This window comes from Buceros rhinoceros, unplaced genomic scaffold, assembly GCF_000710305.1.
Source record: "Buceros rhinoceros silvestris isolate BGI_N320 unplaced genomic scaffold, ASM71030v1 scaffold17901, whole genome shotgun sequence".
Classification (NCBI taxonomy): Eukaryota; Metazoa; Chordata; class Aves; order Bucerotiformes; family Bucerotidae; genus Buceros; species Buceros rhinoceros.
The window spans coordinates 1-14159 of record NW_010396130.1 but is presented as its reverse complement, the minus strand read 5'-3'; the positions used below and the strand labels follow the sequence as shown (position 1 = coordinate 14159).

The 14159-nt window shown below is 40.4% G+C and overlaps 1 protein-coding gene across 1 annotated transcript in view; it reads right to left on the bottom strand.

Moving 5' to 3' along the window:
• Nucleotides 1–13996, bottom strand: part of PDE8A (phosphodiesterase 8A) — a 20324-nt gene extending 6328 nt beyond the window's left edge. The window contains exons 1-10 of the mRNA XM_010145816.1: nucleotides 13913–13996; nucleotides 13770–13812; nucleotides 12715–12792; nucleotides 11399–11469; nucleotides 10639–10803; nucleotides 7927–7975; nucleotides 7539–7674; nucleotides 4720–4918; nucleotides 1755–1972; nucleotides 781–913 (exon numbers count right to left, since the gene is read on the bottom strand). Of these exons, the coding sequence (XP_010144118.1) occupies nucleotides 781–913; nucleotides 1755–1972; nucleotides 4720–4918; nucleotides 7539–7674; nucleotides 7927–7975; nucleotides 10639–10803; nucleotides 11399–11469; nucleotides 12715–12792; nucleotides 13770–13812; nucleotides 13913–13996 (1176 nt within the window). The remainder of the gene's footprint in view (nucleotides 1–780; nucleotides 914–1754; nucleotides 1973–4719; nucleotides 4919–7538; nucleotides 7675–7926; nucleotides 7976–10638; nucleotides 10804–11398; nucleotides 11470–12714; nucleotides 12793–13769; nucleotides 13813–13912) is intronic.
• Nucleotides 13997–14159: the final 163 nt, after the last annotated feature.

The window sequence follows — 14159 nt, the reverse complement described above, 5'->3', positions numbered from 1 at the left end:
AGTGTGAAGAATCCTTTCTCTGAGGGGGAGAGAGCAGCAGAAACGTGTGAAGAACTGACCACAATCCTCATTCCCAATCTCCCTGCACTACTGGTGGGGAGGAGGTAGAGAAAATCAGGAGTGAAGTTGAGCCCAGGAAGAAGGGAGGTGTGGGGAGAAGGTGTTTTTAAGATTTTGGTTTTATTTCTCATTATGCTACTCTGATTTGATTGGTAACAAATTAAATTGATTTTTTAAAGAAAGCAGATGGAAAACCCATGAACGCTGCCAGGCAGCGCTGAAGGCCGAGGGCCCTCGTTTCCAGAGAAAGCACCATATGGCAGTCAGTACACCTGCCCTGATGCTGTACCACCGGTGGTGCCCATTGCGAGGGAACCACTGTTCCAAGCTTCTGTTCCAAGGCAAACGTTGGCTCCTTTGCGGAAATGGCCAACCACAACGCCAAGTCTTACCACTAGCACTCTCTCATGGGAGTGACTAGGTTCATCAAATTGGCATTTTTAACAGGAAAAGGTAACAGCCCACGGTTCTGGTCCAAAGCACAATATCATACCACTGCAATGTTAGTAGCATCCAAGTGAGTCCCACTCACCCTCAAAATGTGTGACAACCATGTTAAGAAGAAGGGCACTCAAACCCAGAGGTGAAAGACACATTTCTAGTCTCTCTTCCTCCATGCTCCTCATGAACTTTCTCAGAATACCATGTGGGGATTTCCTACTGCCAAGGGTTCCCAGTCCCTGTCTAGTCATTTTAAAGAGGACTTGCAGTGTCGCTTACCCCATTTTCTTCTAGTGCTGCCAAGGGTTTATTAATGCTGTTGACAAACTTGTTGACATGCTCAAAGTGCTTTGTCATTTCTGTTGCTAAGACCATATCAATAATGGCTTGGCGAAGGGTTCGATACTCATTCCTGTTTAAAGAAGGAAACAATTAAGAATGCTGGCTGGTTCACAGAGGGCTGCTTGGTATAACAAGTCAACAAAAATGCTACAGACCATTTCTGTTGAAGAGAGGTGCTGCGGGAAGAAAGAGCAGTAATAAATGCTTGGGCAGCTGGATGAGGTACCGTTTGGTGTGCAGAAACATGTGTGCTAGAGAAATGACTGGATCTCTAGGAGACATGGTGCAAGCACTGGGCAGAAGCAGAGTCACCCGCTACCCAGGAGGTCTGCCAGGGCATGTCACACCAGTGTGTTCCCAAGGCTTTTAGCACAGGCACTCGACAGTGACCCATGCTCTGGCCAAGTTCTCAGCAATACTTTTCTGCTGTATCTTGAGAGGACCACGACAATGATCACATCCTCACCCTAAATGCCTTTCTTGGGCTAGAACAACAACACCGGATCCTTCACTATTGTTCCCATTGCAACAAGGCATTTCATTTTTGACTGATGTTCTGTGACTCTTTCTATCCTTGTTCTACCCATCAGATATGTACCAACTCTGCCATAGTTTGTCCTCTACGTCCAATGATACAAAATTATTCTTCTAGACTCAGTAACATTAGGACTTACACTACATTCCTTAGACAGGGTCCACAGGAGGAACTCAAACCATGGGATTACTCCTAAGTCTGTGCAGGACGGGTAGAAGCACTCTGCTGTTTTAGGGGTAAACTTCCACAAGGGCTACAGACAGTTATGCACAAGGCAGTGCCCTCCTCTAGGATGGTTGAATGCATTATCTTACGTTACACAGAAGAAAGTGAGAGATGTTCGTGGGCAGACAAGGACCCTGGGTTTTAAGCTTACCTCTCCATGTTTTTAAATATATTGCATTTGTCATCCCGGGTGGTGAGCTGGAAAGCCAGGGCAGCATGATGGCTCTCCAGCACTGCAGTGTCATTGTAGAGAATTGCTAGCTCACTGCCAGCATTGCACAGGAAAGAATTTGTTCTTCCTGGGTGATCCACGTCATGGACTGTGGCAGCAATGAGTGCGGCAACCTCATCAATCGGATCCAAAGTTTGCTGAAAATAGAAGGATGCTTAGTTTTCTTGGCAGACTCGTTAGAAACCTGGCTCTATTCATAAGATTAAGCCAAGCTGCTGAGGAGTAAAAGCCAGAACTCTGCAGATCAGTAAGGGTCAGATGTTCTACACAGAGCAATGGAAAATACATTATAAGCTTCACTGAACACTACGTGACTTTTCTGGCCATTTTGTGCCTCTTGAATTTTGCTTGACCCACACCTTTGACAAAGCACATCAAATTAAAGAAGTGCAAAGTAACAATTTGGTTTGTGTTTTCTAACAACACAGAAACCACGTTCACTTAGAGTTAGGGTATATGGCTAAAAATTATTTTATTTCCACCAGACCCCTTAATTTCTTTTGGAAACTTAACGTGTCTTAATCACATTCCACTTACGTGCTGGCTAGGTTTACAATTTGTGAGGAATATTTCCAATATATCCAGTTCTATAATAACAGTGTCCTGAGGCTACAGCTAATACGAATTCTGTGAAGAATACTTGATGGTTTACATCTGTGGAAAAAATATATGACACACTGTTCTATACTTTCTGTATCAGCTTCTGATTCTCTTGGCATGTTGCACTCCATGTTTTATGTCTACTTACACTGGTCATTGCACTATGACTAGTTATATCTACCCTGTAATGAAATAAAAAGTTTTAATACTGTAGCAATAGCTTGAAGGAGAAAAAGAACCAAGCATCTCAGAAAGATATTGTATACATTTGGAAACTAGCCTTTATGCTCTGTTTATGCTGGCTTTTTGTGAAGGATCGAAGATGCAAAACAATTATGTTAAAAATGTTAATAAAATGAAAGAGACAGAAGAACAGAAATGTTCCCAGTTCAATCTGGGTGCAAGACAGATAATTTCCATTCCAATTAGCTTCAACTGAAGGCCCAAATTCTCTTCTGGTTTTGCCAGTACCATTCAGAATGGTTAGACTTGGTAGGTGAAAAGACAATCCCTACCCTACTTTACACACCCTGAAATTAATGCAGTGACTTGACTCTAATGGAACTAGGATATTATTCAGTGAGGCCTGTCAACAGAGTTTTGTGGAGAACAAGAAAAGGCAAAGAATTACTTCTACTCTAGATTCATAGTTAGCACTGTCTGAAATACTGTCTGCTGTGTGTTAGCCTCTTCCTTCTTTTTTTCAGCTGCTGCTCATGGGATTCTATTTCTGTGGTATGAAGTTAGGAGCCAGAGAGTTTTAGAACAGGCTCTCCTCAGAGGGACACACTGACCAGTGCTCAGTCTGCCTGAGGAAGCCCCGTGCAGATGGGAATCAGCCAGAAACTGGAGAATACTTGACCTGCTGGATCACAGCAGTGTATCTAATGCTTATTTCCCGAGTTTGACATAACAAATTTTGCAGGGATTTACAGTAGCTTTACCCCCAACATCAGGTCAAGGATTCTAACTTCATCATCATCTTAACTCCTGTGGCACAGAAATGATTCTGAGAATACTGCTTCAATCTGGGCACCAGAAAATTTTCCTAGGCAAGAACCGAGTTCAATTTACTGAAAAAAATCTTCTCAGTATGAATTTTGAGTGGCAGAATCTGTCATTCTTTATTTAGATTAAGTTGAACTCTGGACAACACAAAAGCAGCTGGGCTGTAACTTTGAAAAGATAAAGAGAGAATGTTGAACTTTGATTCTGCTCCTTCTGCTGCAACACTTTTTTTCTCGCCCTATGCCTACAGGGATTGGAAATAACATTCTGGAAAAGGAGGTGGCAGTCATGCTTCTGTGGCATTGAAATGAGTTCAGATCTTGCCTGCTTTTCACAGATATTCTTGGGAAGACCAGCTATCCCTCTAGCAAATCAGGGGCTGAAAACATCCAGTGAAGTTCTGTTTCCACCTGGCACGTAGTATTTGTAAGTCAGCCTCTGGAGAGCACACTAATGAGCTGCAGCTCCAGATTAAGGGACTTACTACAGACTTAATGAGCTGTCAGAAGCTTGTTTACGGTCACAAATGTCTCAGCCAGGTGCCCATCAGTAGCACTATCCTTAGGCAAGCCAATTCAGAGTAGGAATTTCTATTAAAAAATGCAACTCAGCAACAGGTACTGCCACTCCACCGCACTGTTTTAATTCCCCTTCTCCAGTCTGCCCTCCGGGCATGGGAGAACAAACGATGCTCTGATTTATTCTGGTTGTCAGTGGCTCTAGTATGCCAGTGAGTGTTATGGTACGAGCAACTTCAGCAAGTTGTCTTTTCCAATACTGCCCTGCCAAGCAGTCTCCTTAAGCCTCAGGGCATCTTGTCCAGTGGGTGATAAAGCTTTGGAAGCACTAAACCTATTTTACGGCTTATATTGTCCTGGGAGTCTTCTGCAAAACTACCATCGTGAGGCATAAGAGATGGTGATTTATTGCATAAAATCTCTGTTTGGTACATACTGTCACAAAAATAATTTTGTCACTAGCTCACCTATCTGAGAAAGCATAACTATACGAAGAAGTTTTGTTTTAAAAGGAGGTTTTCTTAATTCTCCCATCAAGAATAGCTCAATTACCATAATATTAGTATCGATCCTTCCACATATACGGTAAGAGAGATCCTAGAACTCATGTAAAGCAACCCAGTTCTTTGACCTCAGAGTTACCAAACTGGTTGGCTCTAGGTAGACATTGGACTTTTGGCACCTTTTTTTTTGAGAGATCTTCCTTTGAACGCACCTGTACTTCCCATCTGTACTGTTTCGTATAAATGTGGACTCACCTTTACTCTTTCTTTAGACAAGAAATAAGCTGTGGCATGTAGCACATCTGCTGAATGAGTAGAATTATGGTAGGAGTTGGAGGAATGGTAGTTAGCTTCAATAACTTGTAACCATGACCTCAGAGTTGATTCTGAGCAGTTTAGGAATTCACAGATTCCAAAGCGAGCAAATATTTTGAGACCCAGATAAACCAAAGGCCTGTGGAGAAAAATAAACACAAAGTTTTAACACAAACGAGGATGAAAGAATATTACACAGCATGAATAGTATGAACCTATAAGCTTTTTTAACCAATGACATGCCAGATTAGGTGTAAGGACTTGTTACAGAAGGACACTCCGGACCTGTAGAAATGTTCTGCCTGCCCGTCACATGCACGCTCTCGGCATCATGCCAGTTCCTGACACTTTCAGGAATATTAAAAAGACTCTGTTGCTGCTGTACTACATGTAGCAGTATTTTGGGGCTTGGGAAGTCTGTGTTGAGTAAATGTAGACTGCAATCCAAAGAAGATACATTAGCAGGAGGGAGGTAAAACTGCTGCTGCCACAGGTTCCTAAACCACTTGTTTACAGTTACATTAAGGTTATCTATACGTACAATGCTGCAATCACTATTCTTTCTGCACCGCAGATCTGATCCATTTCTTTCAGGCCCATCCTTGCAGGCTTCCGTGGCTCATTGACTTTGCACGCAGGAGAGTACGAGAGATGGAGGAACTCTGGAAGCGAATGACCAGGCCAGAGCAGGCCATTTCTAGGAGGCTGTAAGGACCAGGTGAATCTTCAGGCTAACCCCGTCAGAGACCTGTCTCCAAAACAGCCAGCATCACTGTATTCTGCTTCTCCCAAGCCAAGCTGCACCATTTAAACCCAGATGACTGGCAGGTGACTGAGGACCAGAACAGCAGTATAGAGTATTTCTACTCTGAAAACTGGGAAAGTGCAATATGCTTCACACAGGAAATGGAAAAAAAAAATCAAGTTTTAGTCTCCTAGCCTTTTTCTGAACCCAGTTCATATTGCTGTTTTCTTTGCCAATACATTTCTGCTTATGATGGACAGGTATAGTGGTAAGTATTTTCAAATTTGGATTCTTAAAGACAGATCTGAAACCCTTACTTTGGCATCTCACTTTGCTGCTTGATTCCAGATGCACCAAGCACTCTGATTTTCAGCTCTGCCTGACAGGTAAGGTGAGCTCATTTAGAGCTGGACGTACATCTTTTGGCAAAAATACTCAACAATATTGTGTCATATACGAGAATCATAATATGGTGAAGTTAAATTCCCCTTAATTCCCCCCATGAAGCGCTGTCAGACAAAGGTCTCTCCCGGTTTCTGTGTCAGTGAACTGTAAAGCACCAAAGCTTGGATTTAATGAATTATCTTGGCTTTACTACCATACGTCTGCTTGAACTTGAAGACAATACTAGTAACATATTCCTACTTGTGATTCACTGAAGATCATTTTAATTCTCTTAATAAATGAATTGCCTTTATTTAAACACAGCAGGAAGCAATCATAGTTATAATATCTTTAACAAGAGGACAGGCAACAAAGTGCCTCCTTTGCCCTCTGTGGTGTCTCCAAATCAGTAAGGACAGAGAAACCCGTCTGGTGAACTCATGCACGTTGGCTGGGATAATTAATTCTTAAGTTATTGTAATGTGTGTGTTAAATGTTGTAAATTACACAGACTGACTACATTTTGACTTTTTTTTAAATTACTGTATATATAGCACTTCATTAGAAATGGAAATGTAGCAAAGAAGAAAAAAACCCCATAAGTAACCAGATGCAAATTTCTTCACTTATAATAAGATAACTTTAAAAAAAGAATAAAAACCTGATTTTTTTTTTCACTTTTTTGGCTCCTGAAAGCATGGTCTAAAAATGAGATGCATATAAATGCCTGGTATCTTTCTTACCTACTGTTTTTGAATACCTTTCAAAGCTCTGGTGGATCTGGGATTTTGATGAGGATATAAGAGAGTCATTCATTGCAGGATCTAGCCTCCAAACTAAGTGTCTCATAGAAGCTAAAACAAGGCATGATATATGAAACTAGACCCAAAGGAGAACGTTTAATATGCATCGGAAAATAAAACCAAGGATTTAAACAGAAAGATCAACTTACAGACTTAGTGGGAGCATTTGCTACTAATGAAAATCAAAACTGCTGATCTGCTTCTAAAAACTTCTGTGATGGAAATTGTTATGTCCTACTTTTTATCAGTAAATACTCTTCAGTTAATCTTACACATAAAACATAGCCTGCCAAGATTTTGGAATAAAGACCTTCCTCTAATGCCAGAGAAAGACAATGGGAATTCTGCTGAAAAGCTGCATTTGAACTATTTAGGAATAAAAATTACCCCATTACATGGGGAGAAAATAAAAGGATCGGTATCAATTGATCAAAGTAAGACCAGTGTGTTGACTCTGTAGTTGGCCATAATTTGAATTTGAATCCCCACAAGATAACCATTTGATTTGTAGAACTTTTCTATTATTGAGAACAGAAAAGGAAGGCTTTTAAAATGATGTTCTGTTGCTATTAAACCATATCAAAGATATATAATCTTCATTTCTATCCACTGGAATCTGCAGGAAGTAGTGTGTGATGAAACAGAAGATATTTAATGGGTTCATACACAACTAGAAATGACAATGAGACAATTTCAAACATTTTACTTTGAAAATAAAAGTAATTCCATTTTAAAAGCACAGGTAGAGAAATGAAATGTCATCCTGTAATCAGCTCTTTAAGTCAGTTTTCAGCAACTCCAATTTATGAGCTCTTGAGTTTACCGACCTTTTAAGGGTGGCAGCCTCAAGTTCAAAGATATCAAAATCCCAGTGTTCTTCATTTTCCATTGCCTGTGTTATCTGTGGCGGTATGTCATTGAGGGAGATCGGAGAGATCAAACTGCCAGCGACCTGATGAGTTTCTGTTGAGGAACATATTTGCACTCTTAATAACCAACACACACTCTTACTCAGTGTATATCTTTTCTTTTCTGTAGTAATGCCTGGCAACTCTCCTGGCTATAAAGCTCAGTAATGCTGCAGAACAATGCTTATAAATACAAGTAAAACAAAACCAAATAATGCTTAGAAAAAAGAACAAAAGATCACATTTCCCGTTTCTTAACTTTCTTAACATGTTTTAGTATCTCAGGAACCACCAAATTAAAACTTACGTTTTGCTGACAATATGTATTCGTTCCCTGATAATCTTCGTAAACCATCCTGTTCAATAAAAGTTGAGAGTTAAATGCAGCTTATTGTACAAAAGGTCTGTAAGATGATGACACCAAATAGTAGCACAGTGACTTTAGAGAAGCCTAACTGCAACCTGTCACAGTCATCAAAGCTGCCTCTCCCTTATTTGTGTGTACTGTTAAGATGTGCCTGTTTTACATGCAGTTCTTAATGGATGAGATACTGCAAGATACAAGGTGCAGTATAAACTCAGGTAGGTGAACAGTTAAACTTCTCAGGTGCAGATGGAAGTCGGGAATCACAGCCTCACATCCCCCTCTGCGTGGACAACACAGGCTCTGGATGTGTGCCCCAAACCAGACAGGGTATGTCCACATACTTCCCACCAACAAGCAAAGGTGGGTGGTGAGAGGGAATGGGTGGAGACATGCTTCTGCTCTCCTCCCCTTGGTATTGGCAGATCAGGCCACCTCAGCAGCAGAACCACCTCGTGATTTGTTGCTGGGATTGCAGAGCAATAAATTACTCTGAGGCTTCCCTTCTATCAAAGAAGGACGTATGCTTGTTTATTCTCCAATTCAGTTCCTCCTAGGCTTAATTCTGGCACGACGCCTAGATGTGCAAACTAAGATGAAGGATTAAAAGTAACAGTATGATATATTTAATATTTACTTTTCAGATCATAATTCTAAACGCTGTGGCCCAAATCCTCCTTGCTCTTTTGATGTATACAGCTGTTAGTTACTGCACATTAATATTTAGCCCATAATATAAAAAAGTTATTAAAAAAAATCTTTCTGTGTGCATCTTACTAACAATGTTACGCACTCAAGAGTATAGCAGAAGTAAATGTGGATGCTATATCTGATCATGAATAACTGCATTTAAATGCTATGTATATCTCACTTTTATTTTCACGTTTGTAAGTAAATTAGTCTGGAGTTTGTGATTTAAAAGGAAAAGGAGTACCACAATAACTGGCTCAGTGACTCTTCAGTAGCACCGCTATGACACAAATATTTAGGACACCAGATGCTGTCTATCATTTAGAACCAAAGATTAGGTTTTTTAAGACTTGAAATAGCAGGTATAATTGTATCTGGCAAATCCATCTTTGAACTCCAAATGCCCTTCCCTTGATGAATGCTGCTTGAGAGTTCAAATCCAATAACCTACTACTTGTTCCCCTACTCAGACATTACTTCTGAACATGAAATGGAATAATATGATTCTGTTTTCAACAGACCCTTTGCTGGACAAATGCTTCTCCCATATTATTTTCAAACTCATACTATACTATATAACCTCATGCTCCGAAATGAATTTCTCAGCTTTTCTATTGCTCCATAAAATAGCCTTGGTTTTATTTTTAGTAAGAACTTTGTATTTTGCAATGTTGTTACCTAGACCATGGATTGAATACTGTCAGAATACAAACATGTGTAAGAATCAACAATCTACAAGGGCATGAAACAGCTGAATTTATAGACTGTGTGTATTCAGCGGGAGGAAACATTTGCTTTGAGACTCTAATGATTATATGTATCAATATTCTTCCTATATTTTTATAGTCAAGGTAACAATATTATTTTGTCTACTGAGTTAGTAAATTCAACTCTGTATGAACCATTCAGGTCTTCTCCCGGAATTCTTGAAGTCTCGCATATGTTTCTCCTAATTAGATAGTTGCTGTGGTATTTTAAAAGCCAAAATATATGTAAACTCTTTCAAGATTCTGACAGATACTGCAAAGGTGTCTTGAAAGTTACAGCATAAAATGATGACAGCTCAGAGACATCTCTGAAAAGCTCACGTCTCGTCGGCCTTTCCATCCAACACACTGTCAATTTTTTTCCTGATGCAGTTTTCTATATCTGACCCTCAGACTAATGGGAACACATGTCCTTAAGGCACAGGTAATATTCGTCCACGTTCATCTAGTTATTATCAGGAGGGCAGACTGCAGGCTCTGAAGGAGCCTGAAGGTTCAGTTTTTGCTTTGCTACGTGCCCTTCGTTCAGCTTTGCCTACAGTGCTTCTTTTTCTAGAGCCCCTGTTCCTCTTTTTGTAACGTAGCATTATACACGCCTTCTTCAGACTTTTTCTTGCCTTATTTATTTAAATTATGAGTTCTGTGGAGCATGATTGTGCTTTAAATGTGAACATTCATGTTTCTATCTCAAAGCACTCTGATCTTTCTATGAATCTCTACAAATATAATAGGTACAAATATAATCCAAGAAAGAGCATCAAAAATACTTATTTTGCATTATTTTGAAAACATATTCTTTCTACACACTAAAAAGCTCCCCAGACAATGCCATTCTAATCCTAATTAATAAATAAGAGTGTCTAGCTATCTTTATTTCTTCCTCTCCCATCTATACCTTTCTAAAATTGATCAAATTGAAAAAAGAATTGGTTTTCCTTTCCAATTCTAGCAAAACTAATGCTTCAAAGGGACTGGTCAATTTTCTTCCCTTTTCAGAGCTACACTATTAATGTAGAGAGAGAAAAATCCACAAAGAGAAGCGTGCAGTTTTTCCTGAAAATTTGGTGTTCTAGAGGCAAAGCACATGCCAGATGATAAAGATCGAGTTACTGTGGAACATTACAGTTGAACTTGATGATCTTAAAGGTCTCTTCCAACCCGATGATTCTGTGATTAATCAATAGCTGTATGTACTTACTGTCATTAACCCTCCAACGAGGTCACTTGTATGTGGATCCTCATCTTTTGTCCCCAGTTGTGGAGAGTACAATTCAGTGGTTCTTAAAATCTCCAAAACCCGGTCTAAAGCCTCCGCAACTGGCATGGGACTGCTTTCTTGTGCAGCATTGATGATGTTTATTACCTAGTTTAGAATTAGACATGTTTTGAATTTAGAACAGAGACACTCATCGATTACTATGGGAAACTCACAGCAAATAAACAAGATTTACAATTTTAATCCACATGTGGGAGATTTGGAAATGAAAGAGGTGTTAATTTGCTAGTGACTCTGGGAACAAGATCATGGCCTTAAAGACAACAGTCATTAATAAGACCTTCCTGTTCAAGGCACAGCCTCAACATGTCTCTGGACAGATCTAATATACCCTTCTCCCATTTGCCTCTCTCAATTTAAAGAGCTGATTTTTGCCAAATCCTTCAATGACTTCAGAAAGCAGTTTACAATGTGTAAGTAAGAAGAAGGAACTCTGGTGTCTCCTTCATGTAGGCAAAAAAAAAAAGGGTCATGCAATGTCTGGAGGACATCTACTAAGCAGGCTTGGGAGAATTCTCTTAAGAGCATCTGGCCTTTTGAAGCTCCACCAACAGGCGGGTGGAACAGGGGAAGAAGTTGTCCCAGAGGCCAGCACTGCCTCGCTCCTCAGTTTGGATGCCGTATTGGAGCCTTGTGCCCCAGTCCAGCACAACTGACAACAGCTAGTGACCAGGCACATTACCTTGGTGATGGGTGCTTCAATAGTCATGGAATGGATCCTGGCCATTGAAGAGTGCCGCCTTTGTGAGCTGCCTGTGTGGGAGACAAAGCAGAATTTGTATCCTGATTTCAATGACAAGGCATGACAGGAGGATTCAGCCAAGAAAACTTGATTCGTTTTCCATGCTGCTTACCCTGCTGTGCCCTTCAGAGGCAATCTACTGCAGAATTCATACACATGCTTGTTTATGCTGGGGACACACAAGTGCAAAGAGATGCTTGCTGAACCACTGATATCCCTGATTAAAGATAAGTAGCTGTAACAGCCTGGCAAAATCACGGCTTTGCTTTCTTATTTTAACTAATTAAAATATTCAATTAAAAACTCAGTTAAAACACTGTGCAGATGTGTGCGTGTGTATAAACTGGCAGGCTCAGGTAGGTAACTATTGCACTTAGGTTACTACAGGATGTATCTACTTTTGCTGCCTGATGCGACAAGACAAGTCATAATGAGTCAGCTCCCAAGCTGAGGTAAATCAGGGAAGCTCCTCTGAAGTGAACATAGCTATGCCAAATTAAAACAGCAGAGGTTCTGGCCTATTACTCATTGGAAATTGAAAAAGAAATGTTTTATACCAGTTAGCAATTTTGGTTCTGTAGAGAAAAGGCCAAGATGGGATGTTTCTGCATAATCACGTTGTGTTACCTATAAAATGCAGATACCTCCCTGTTAGTGCTTGTGCTGAGAAGCTCTTAAGAAGAAGAATCAACGTAATTTTTGCTATACTGGAGCATGATTGTATTCCCACCGCCACAGACCTACTACCACGTTTCACTAGTGTATGCAGCCTAGACTGTAATGATCTGTGCTCTAACAAAATCATGCATCAGCCACAGTTTTGAATATGTGATTCATCTGTCAAGTTTGGGCTGATCTAATGGAGGAAAATACAACACAGCAAAAAGAAAACAAAGTTTGTAAAAAAAGTATCTTCATGTTTTTATCAAGAGAAGAGGTAAGAAATGTAATAACTTGTGAGGTTTAGAGTTTGCTATTTGTACTTGAAAATATCTGTGTTGAATCTTGTGAGGTCTTCCATCCAGGGTGGTGGATGATAGCCTTCCAGTCTCCACTGGTTCAAAAAAAGACTCAGAGTAGTTCAAGAGAAGAAAATGGGGCTGATTGTTCATGAATCGATGACTTCCCTTTTTATTTGTGCATGTGTATGTATATATACTCATACATACTTAACCTATACTTGTATGAGTACCTATGTATGCACATAAAAATCTGAATATATACAGAAATCAGAAGAATCTGCTTGTTTAACATACCATCACTCCCTCGTGATGTTGTGGATCTGACATCTAGTGATCCTTTCCTCCTGTCTTTGTGTCTGCAAGTCTGAATATCTGTGGAGAAAATTATATAGTACAAGGACGTTAAGTTGTGCCTAAGATATATGTTAAAAGAGCTGAAACTCAGAGAAAGCTCAATAGCAGCCGAGTGACATTTACTACAATGCTTCAGCAAATGCGAGCCAATGAAAGCTCCTTTTTGAAACCTTTGCCCAATCACACTGTCATTAACCCAGTCGCACCCTCTGGCAGAACATGCCTCTGCGCTTTTTTGTATAAGAGCTTTAACAGGCTGGAGAGGAAAGTTCCTCTCTTGACACAGTCACACAGTTATAGTTTTGAATATAACTTGTGCAACAAATCTGAGCTCACCCAAGTAACAACTGCCACAAGGAACTGGTGCATCGAAGTAGACCACACACGAGCGCACTAGGCAGCGTGTCCTCGGTCCCTTACAGACTCCAACAGCTACAATCTGTGCTACCAAGGCTACGGTTTACAAGTACCTCCAGCGCGGATGCCAAGGATGTCTTGATTGAAGTGCTGATATGTGGGATGAGGGCGAACGGTGTTGCTGGTCATCCTCATTTCCACCCACACGCACATACCCCACAATACAGTTAAAAGCAATGCACACATACATGCCACTAGCTATAGAACAGCCATGGCAACACGACTAGACAACATCCTTCTTATTTCTCATTTTGTCACAGGGATCCACTACCTACAACTGACACGTGACACTGAATTCAGCAATACCACAATCCCAACTTGGGGGCCTATCACTGCATTTTGAAGGGTGGGTTGCTTTATATCGCTGCTAAAAAAAAAAAAAAAAGATGCAGACAGAGAGGGTTTGTGTTTCTTTTCCTGCCTGCCTTTTGAGCTGGATTCCCAACCTGTCACTAGCTAAATAAAACTGTTCAGACTGTCCTGTGCAACTCTGGTTTTCAGTCAGATCGCTAACAACAGGCTTTATTCTTTCCCCAGGCTCGTTCTCCGCTTATTAGGACAGAAGAGATGTGTCATACCTGTCTGAGATTCAGCCTGAACACGTTCACATGTCTTCTCTGCCTACAATTTAGTACGAGAAATCCAGTTAGTCAGAACTTTCCCATTATTTTGTAATGTTTAGGGCTCAAACTCAAGCAAGCACAGCACTATTTTTGCTTACCTTATTGTTGTCATTGCACAGTCTACTAATTGACACATAGTGTCTAATTTTTCTGTAGGCAAAAAACAGTGTGTTAATTCCCATCCGACCTCAGCTCTAATTCAGTGCTGATACACAAAATGGATAAGAACAACAAATTAATGTAGGACAAATCCTGTTCTGGCAGGAAGGCTCAGCTGGGAACGGAAAATCCCCACAGTTCTGCATGTGATGGGGAATACAAAATGGAAACACCTTTTGCAAAGAC